At 38.0% G+C, this 9138-nt stretch overlaps 1 protein-coding gene across 1 annotated transcript; it reads left to right on the top strand.

Moving 5' to 3' along the window:
* The first annotated feature begins 1978 nt into the window (after window positions 1-1978).
* On the top strand, window positions 1979-8866 carry LOC113298419 (elongator complex protein 2-like). The gene is made up of 10 exons (XM_026547158.1): window positions 1979-2309; window positions 2438-2525; window positions 3593-3678; window positions 3852-4005; window positions 4493-4653; window positions 4744-5421; window positions 5705-6026; window positions 6641-6858; window positions 7321-7498; window positions 8142-8866. Exons 1-10 carry the CDS (start codon window positions 2166-2168, stop codon window positions 8672-8674), a joined length of 2562 nt encoding a protein of 853 aa, XP_026402943.1. The 5' UTR covers window positions 1979-2165; the 3' UTR covers window positions 8675-8866.
* Window positions 8867-9138: the final 272 nt, after the last annotated feature.

Here is a 9138-nt window from a genome sequence, read left to right as displayed (position 1 = left end):
ACCAACATATTAAACATCCACTTGTAGTTCAGCTTAATAGCATCTCCAGCAATTCTAGCCATCAAACCAACACCCATCAACCAAAACAACACCAGTCTCTTCTAGCAGCTCAAACTATCTCCCAGTGCTGACCACCTGCAATCTTACTCATTCACAATACCAACAACAACTTGAACTGCATCTTTCTGCCACACACCTGCAATTACAATTGCTTGTAATACCATCGCCACGATATTTGCTCACTGCACAACCCATTTCTGAGCCAAACATACAACACTACCAGCTTCATGTTTCTATCTGTTGCAGCTCAATACCACCATGCCTTCTACAGTTCTGCAACATCATAAACTTCCATTTACTTTGCAACTCCATTACTCAGCTTCACCACTGCATCCAACCAACACAATCATTTCCCACTTATCACTTCAAATGCATACAACCATTACCACCAGCATCAGCTCATCCAACATCTTCTTAGCTCCCATTTCTTCTCTACATTCCCAGCCTGCACATATAACTGCAGTGCCATCACTGTGACCATGGCAGTAGCACCAAAATCAATCCACTGCATCCATTCTTGAAATCTCAGTGGCAAGCAACCATCAATGGCCCATTTCTACCTACAATTTCAGTTCCTTGCACAACATCAATACAAATCCACCACCTGTGACCTAAGCATACATCTAACCATTACAACAATTCAATACTTCCACCATCTCAGGCTCAAGTCCGTTACAGACCCATGATAATCACTATTTCCACCTCTACCAATTCAACAGCAGAGACAACCCCAGATTTCAATTTCTTCTCGGCTTCTCAATCACCAGCACAAGGTCTTCTTTGTTTTAACTTCAATTCACCAACAGAACCTTCTTCATTTGAATCTCCACCTCCATGAACCTTGTAAGCACAGCAGCTGCAACCTTGTTCTGCACCACAAACCTTCATTAGAACAGCATTACCAACTCTCACCATCATTAATTTGAAACTGAATTTGAAATTACATTAATTTGAATTGAACAATCATCAAAATCATAAAAAAAAAAATACAACTACTAATTTCATAAATTAGCAAAAGAAGTTCATAATACTAGAAAACCCCCAAATCTTCAAGAACCCTAATCAATAAAAAAATTCCCACATTTGACATTGATGATGAATTCAAGGCTCAAGTTTAAAAAAACATGCAGAAGATGGATAAATATGAACCCATTCTTTCAAATTGAGAGAATTTCAAACCAACATTCATCAAAAATCATAATCATTGCCATTAACAAACCACTTTTCTTCTTCCTATTAGTGTTGTTGTTGACTGATTCTCACCACAACCCATTGCTCATAATCCATTCAATTCTAATACTGCAACAATCTTCTTCTCTTCCATCACGAAATCAATGGCAGCATCACACCTTCACCGCAACTCTATTCATTCACGCCAGCCACATCACTTGCAGCAACTACCGCTGTTTTTGAGATTCATCTTCTTCCCCAACTATTTATTTTATGAAACCCTAAAAAACAGTTCAACCCCCAAAAATATATATACCAAAATCTGATTCTTTTTCCCTTCAAATACAACCCGAATCTCTATCGAAATTGTCTCTGTTTAGTTCAAAAACCCTAATTAAACAGAGCAGTAATAGGAGTACTGATTTCATTACAGAAAAGGAGATAAAGAAATAAGAAGAACGCGGCTGTTGGAGAGAAGTGATGGAAGAGGGGAATATAAGATTTACATGCTCTTACTCAATTTAGGTTTAGTGTGGCGGGTTTATGGTAATTTGACCCAGTTTTTGACTAGGTAAACGACCATTGACTCCATTATGCGGGCCCAAGGGGTGAAAGTAAACGGTAAGGGCATTTTAGAAAGTTTGAAAAAAAACGGGGAATTAATTTTATGGATATAAAAAAACGGGTTACTTTATCCATTTCCCATTTACTTCCTAATAATATTGTTTGTTTTATACCTGGCCCTCGTGGATGCTCTAACTATCTGGGTAGTAGCTTGTTTCCCGTTGTCCGCTCCCGTTATACTGTGTTAGGGTTTCAGAGAAAAGAACCACCCACCTCTGCTTCGTTCCTGAATAAAGTGAACAGTATTCACACTATCATCTTCTTCTTCTCCTGGTCTCTCCCTCTAGGGTTTTTCCGGGAACAGCAATAGAATGTCTCCTGTTGCTAGTCCCGTTGAAATGGACAAAGTTTTCATTGGAGCTGGATGTAATAGAATTGTACACAACGTTTCATGGGGCGCCTCTGGTTTAGTCTCTTTTGGTGCCAACAACGCAGTCGCCATTTTCTGTCCCAATGTATTCTTCTATCTTTATTCTTCAGTTTTGTAGTTCACTTTCTGAAGTGAAGTATTTTTTTTTATTTTTTTTTTAAGTTTCAAATAATTTGATTGAAAAATTCTCTTATTTGTTTATGTATTCGGCAGACAGCACAGATTTTAACGACTCTTCCTGGGCACAAAGCAGTTGTGAATTGCACTCAATGGATTCCCAGTACCAAAGATGCTTTCAAAGGTAATTTATTTCTGATAAAAGCAAAAACAATTAGGGAAAACTTGGATAGTTGTGGTATTGAATTCAAACAGATAAAACTGAAAATTTTGTTTTTGTCCTGTATTCGGAATGATCTTCAGAAGGTTCTCTTCCCACCCCCGCTTTATCTTTTAAAGTGTGATTTGTGAATGAACTCTTAGAATTTTGTGTTTAATCCATTAACCAAAACTATTGTGTATTTAGATTTTGATAGGATCCAGAATTTTGAACTTGATCAACAAACAAAAACCCCAACAGTTTTCTGAGCCGATTTTACATGTGCACGTGCATCTAAGATAGCACTGTTTGTTGCAGAGGCATAATGACATGAACTTTCATGGCTCATAACATGATGAAAATGAGAAGTCGAATTTCTAGGAAAACAAATTTTTCTAGAAAAAGGCTGTTGGTTTACTTCATCCTTGAGACCATCTTATTCCAAATCCTTTTCTAATTTTTTTTTTGTAAGCCATGCCTAGATATTTATCCTTTCATCTGTTTTCTTAGAGCCTGACGTCAAGGTTAGGCAGAAGTCCTCAAAATATTTCTTAAACGCTGTTAAAGTCACCGAGTCACATAAGGTGAAGTTCCCTAGTTAGGCTAAGCTGACAAAAGAACCTGAGTAACAACATATGTGTGGGTGTGTTAGGTACTAGTGAGAGGTGTCTGACATGCTGACTTCAGATAACCAGTCTGATACATACTCTGTTAGCTACACTATTGAATCTAGACTTATTAGATTATCCACACAAGACATGACCCTGGAATGATATCTTATGTTCTAACACGAGTATTCTGTTAAAGTTCAAGTACATAATGATATGCATAGAAGAATCTAACCTTATACGCACCTAATGACCAAATTGTAGTGTCACTGTTGATAATGCAAAATGTCAAAAGATTTGGAATTGTAGGTTTTGTACTTTTACTAAATAGAAAATAGAGAACGTCTTTTTATTTTATTTTTTACAATACCACGTCCATCTGCCTAGCATTATGTTTCTTTGCTAATTTGTCTCTGTCTCTGTCTCTCCCTCTCTCTTTTGCAGCCCAGCAGTTAGAGAGCCATTTTCTTCTCTCAGGAGACGCAAATGGTGTTATTAATTTGTGGGAACTGACACTTAAAGATAGAAAGGTATAGTCTGTTGTTTCTTGCATATGTATTCAACGAGACCGTGAAAAAAATGCATATAATTACATTTAGGAATTTCAAAATCCCTCTCAATATACTGGACAGTTGGGCAAAGGATTTATGGAATTATTCCTAATTGATACTTCTAACCTGGTCTATCTTTGCTTGTTCGGTAGTGGAGGCATGTCTTACAAGTACCCGAGCCTCACAAGAGAGGGGTTACATGCATTAGTGGGATTATGATATGTCAAACTGTTGCAATATTTGCTTCTACATCTTCCGATGGCAGTGTTTATGTATGGGAAATGGTTCTTCCGTTGAGTGCCGCAGGTAAGTCTATTGATTTGCAGAATCTGCTTAGATTACTTTGAAAAGATGCCAGTTTCTTGAACATACAGCTTTTTCTGTTGTTGCTGCCAATGCTTGCTGTTTTAAACTTTTTATCGCCTCTCTAAATGACACTTAACTTTGTTCTTCATGGTCTTCTGCTGCAGACTTGCAGGCTATTTCACGTAGTTATTGCTATTAATCATATTTGATTATAAACGTTTTATTCATGTATGATGAGAACATGACACTCATGCTTACACCATAAAAGGTCGACTACTTGTGCTTGACATGGCAATATTGAGGGATAGAAAAACTAATTCAACCAAATACAATAGAAAAAGGAAAAAATATGCTTAGCTTCTATTTATATTTTCCCATAGTGCAATAACTCAGTTTGCACTCTGAATCAATTGATAGTATCCATTCTGATTTGTAATAAGTGGCATCATCTATCCGGGCTATGAACTGTCGGTTTAATTTATTGTAGGTGATTGTAGATTATCGCGCCTGGACTCTCTTTCTGTGGGATCCAAATCCATGGTTGCGCTTTCTTTAGCAGTTCTGCCTGGTGCCTCTGAGCATATACTGATAGCAATGGGGGGTTTAGACAACAAGGTTCACCTTTACTGTGGGGAGAGGACAGGGAAGGTCCGTGACTGTTACGAATATTTGTTTTATTTTTCTCTGCATCTGTAATTTTCGTCTCATGATCTGAAATGTTTTGCTGTTTGGGTCCAGTTTGTTCATGCTTGTGAGCTGAAAGGGCACACGGACTGGATTAGGTGTTTGGATTTTTCATTGCCAATATGCATTGACGGCGAAAAGGATAGCCTTCTGCTCGTAAGTTCCTCTCAGGATAAATGCATACGCTTATGGAAGCTAGCTTTACACCAGTCTCCAGCTAATACTGACATACCACATAGCAACACAGGCATAAGCCTAATGTCTTATATCGAAGGTCCTGTACTTGTCGCCGGTTCAAAAACCTACCAGATATCCTTGGAATCTTTGCTTATTGGGCATGAGGATTGGGTATATTCAGTTGAGTGGAAACCCCCCGCCAGTTCTTCCTCCAAGGGGGGTGATGTAAGTCCATCTTTAAGCATCTTATCTGCATCAATGGACAAGACAATGATGATATGGCAGCCTGAAAAGACAACAGGAATATGGATGAATGTTGTTACTGTTGGTGAACTAAGCCATTGCGCTTTAGGGTTTTATGGTGGTCACTGGAGTCCATCTGGGAATTCAATTCTATCGCATGGGTACGGTGGTTCATTCCATCACTGGAAAAATGTTGGGGTGGACTTTGATAACTGGCAACCACAAAAAGTTCCGTCTGGTCACTTTGCAGCAGTAACAGATATTGCATGGGGCCGTTCTGGAGAGTATATCTTGTCAGTTAGCCAGGACCAGGTACTACATTCCTCACTTTGATCTTATGAAAATAAACATTATTGACTGATTTTGCTTGGTAAATAGAAGCAACCAAAATATTTGAAGTGTTTTAACTAGTAACTACAGAAGATTATTCTCAGTGTGCTTGGACTATAGAAAGAAAATTCAAAACCCAGATGTGGAATTAAGACATTTACTTTCAAAAGATGGCAATATAAGATGTTGGAGCTAGTTAAATTTTGAGTGTGTTGGTTTACTATATATAGAACCTTAAAACTTCATAATCTTTAACAAATGGCAGACTTCTCGAGTTTTTGCTCCCTGGGGAAGCAAATCTGAGCCAAGGGCTTCTTATTCTTGGCATGAAATAGCTCGTCCCCAAGTTCACGGTCACGATATTAACTGCGTCACAATCATTCCAGGGAAGGGTAATTATCGTTTTGTTAGTGGGGCAGATGAAAAAGTTGCCAGAGTTTTTGAGGGTCCGTTGTCGTTTTTGAAAACACTGAATCATACTGCCTTCAAAAATTCTTGTGAACTGGATGATGATCAAGAAGACATTCAGATTTTGGGTGCCAATATGTCTGCACTTGGTCTATCACAGAAACCTATTTATCTCCAGGGTGAGCATTATTTATTTTAATATAATGCACTTGTTTCTTTGTGGTTGTACATGAAAATAGCTATTAGCAGTATACTTAATAACAATGCAGCTTGAGTTATCCTGTCTGACGAGAATAGTTCATGACTTCATTTTTGTTTTAACCCTGTGTAACTAAGTTGATACAAATCATGTTACCATCTCATGTATTTTTAATGTTATGTTAACTTATTGGTTTCTTACATTTTGCTGGTGCAACTGTTCGATGCATTAAAAATTCAGCCTGTGTCATCCTGTCCTAAAATTTTCATTTAATTATGCTTTTAGTAATATTACTTCACCAGTTGCCTATATATTATTCGAAATACATGTACCTTTTTTTCGTTGAGTAGAATGTGCCAATCAGTCTTCCTTTCTTAACTTCTCATTTATGCCAAAGGGGTGAAAAGTTCACCCTCAAATCCCAGTTTGTCTATCGGTCAAAATGTGGAAGAGTAGGGGAAAACCAAATTGTAGTTCCTCAAATCATGAGAAATTCTCACGCTGTCATCGGGCGGGGACAATCTTTTTGCACTCTTATATCTGTGATCTTGCTTTCAATTAAGTTTGATAAAAGACGGTTACTTGATTTTGCAGCTAGGGGTGAAGGCCCGGAGAAATCTTGTAATGATTCCATGGACAATATAGAAGCTATACCAGATGCAGTTCCAAGTGTTTTCACTGAACCTCCAATTGAGGAACAACTCTCATTTCACACATTATGGCCAGAGTCACACAAGCTTTATGGGCATGGAAATGAGCTGTTCTCATTGTGCTGTGATCATAAGGGGAAGCTTGTTGCTTCAGCATGTAAGGTACCAAAATCCTTCTATTCCTGGTTGTTTCTCAATTTTCTGGGAACATGTTTCCAACAGATCCCATTACCAAATAGTTTCGTGCTACATAAAACTCATTTTGAAATTATTAGCGAAATTGGTTTCTTTTTGTTCGCAAGTTTGCAGCTACTGTAGTATCTAGCTTATTGTTGAATATCAAATCACCTGGTTGTACCATCTTAGGAGACTGCTTTTCTACTTGGTTTACAATTAGCTTGTAAAATTAACATACGTCAGAGCCAGAAACTTGGCTAGCATCTCTCAGTATCTCCTGAAGCTTGTTTTTATAGCTATCTTAACTTTGCATAATTGGGCATTTTCCTATATTTAGGATGGAAGTCCTTGAAAATTCTGTATCCTAATATGTTTGTGGTTATATGATTTAAGTTAAAAAATTGCTTTTCTGTATCCTACTCTTGACGTGCATCATTTAACTTTCAGGCCCAATCCGCAACTGTGGCAGAAATATGGATATGGCAAGTTGGTTCATGGAAAGCAGTTGGGCGCTTGCATTCTCACAGCCTAACGGTGACACAGATGGAATTCTCTCATGATGACTCTTTCCTTTTGTCTGTGTCGAGGGATCGCCATATTTCGTTGTTCTCAATCAAACAAACAGGTACAAAACTCCCAGCATCTGTCATCAGAAAGAAGTTCTTTTTTCTTGGAAACTTCTTCATAAATAGAAGTTAACATCAAACCTCAGGTGACTGAATACCAGAAAGAACTAACACACACAGACACCAACCCGACACAAGTTGCTTTAGAACCCTAGAAATCTTGATACAACGACCAAGTCTGACCTGGTCAACTGTTAGACACTTGATTCCATTTGCAGTGAACCTGTGATCCCGTAGTGTATTTTTATGATGATCAAGGATCCAGTTATTGGAAGGAGGACCACTTGTCAAACTAGTATCACAAGGTGATATGATCTCCTGAAAATTTAGAAAAAGTAAGGATTTGGTAGCTAGCTAACTTCATATCAAGTTTGTATGCCACAAGGTGCACTCATGTGCATAAATTTTCATAACTCCAGATCGAGTTTGTTTCAGTATCTGCTGAGGAGATATCTACATAAATGTAATGTCTACTTGCACTCATGTGCATAAATTCACTGACTTATGATTTCTGGCCCACTCGTGAACTTCTTTAGTGGAATTGTTACTCCAAGTGAGTGTTATTATTCTTAGTCATACTGAAGCCTGTTTAAGTTCTCTTTGAATTTACAAATTCTTTGATGTGATCTGAGAATATTCCAGGTGGTATGGATGAAGTTGTTTGTGATCTTGTGGCGAGGGAGGAGGCACATAAGCGAATAATTTGGTCATGTTCGTGGAATCCATTTGGCCATGAATTTGCAACAGGTTCAAGAGACAAGACTGTTAAGATATGGGGTGTGGTAAAAGATGCAGCGGAAGGATCACCTTATTCAGTCAAGCCACTCTTGACATTGCCACAGTTCAAAAGTAGTGTGAGCGCTCTATCTTGGTTTGGATCCAATAGTGATGATGGACTTCTTGCGGTTGGAATGGAAAGTGGACTCATCGAACTATGGGTGCTTTCATGCGCAAGAAGAATCCCTGGTCATGATTTAGTACTACCAGAGTTCACTGCTTCGCTTGTGAGGCAATTAGACCCATTTGTTTGCCATGTTTCTACCGTACACCGCTTGGCATGGAAGACCCCTCACCTTGAGGAGAAAACTGACGATGATAATTCCTCCAGTAGGATGGTGCAACTTGCTTCTTGTGGAGCTGATAACTGTGTGAGAGTATTTCAAATGAGAGTTTGATTAGTATTAGGGGTATTTTTGTTTGAACATTAGTAGAGATAAGCTGAAACAAAAAAAAGGAAAAAGAGATGCTTAGTTTCAATGCAGATTCTTTTGTCTTTGTTTTTGAGATCTAATGCAGGTTCTGTTTCTTCTTTACACTACTATGGTTGCACGTGTTATGTACCTGACATACACCTACGTTTTACAGAAGCTCACAAACAGTTTACGGGGAATTCCATCCTAGTTTATTTGAGATGAAATGACAGTGAAAGTTGGAACAAAATCTAATTATTTTTTGTTAATCTTTCCTAGTACTTCAATTATTAAACTATAAAAACAACTTTTAGAATTTGGAAAAGGTTTCATCAATATCAGGCCAGAACTCGGAACAAAGGCACAAAATCAATGAAACCAAATTCAGGATAATTATAATTATTAAGAGGAGAAGTAGGAGAGTTGGGCAGGATGATAAACTCCAAGGT

Source organism: Papaver somniferum, chromosome 7, assembly GCF_003573695.1.
Source record: "Papaver somniferum cultivar HN1 chromosome 7, ASM357369v1, whole genome shotgun sequence".
Taxonomy (NCBI): domain Eukaryota; kingdom Viridiplantae; phylum Streptophyta; class Magnoliopsida; order Ranunculales; family Papaveraceae; genus Papaver; species Papaver somniferum.
This window is presented reverse-complemented; position numbering and strand designations above follow the sequence as displayed.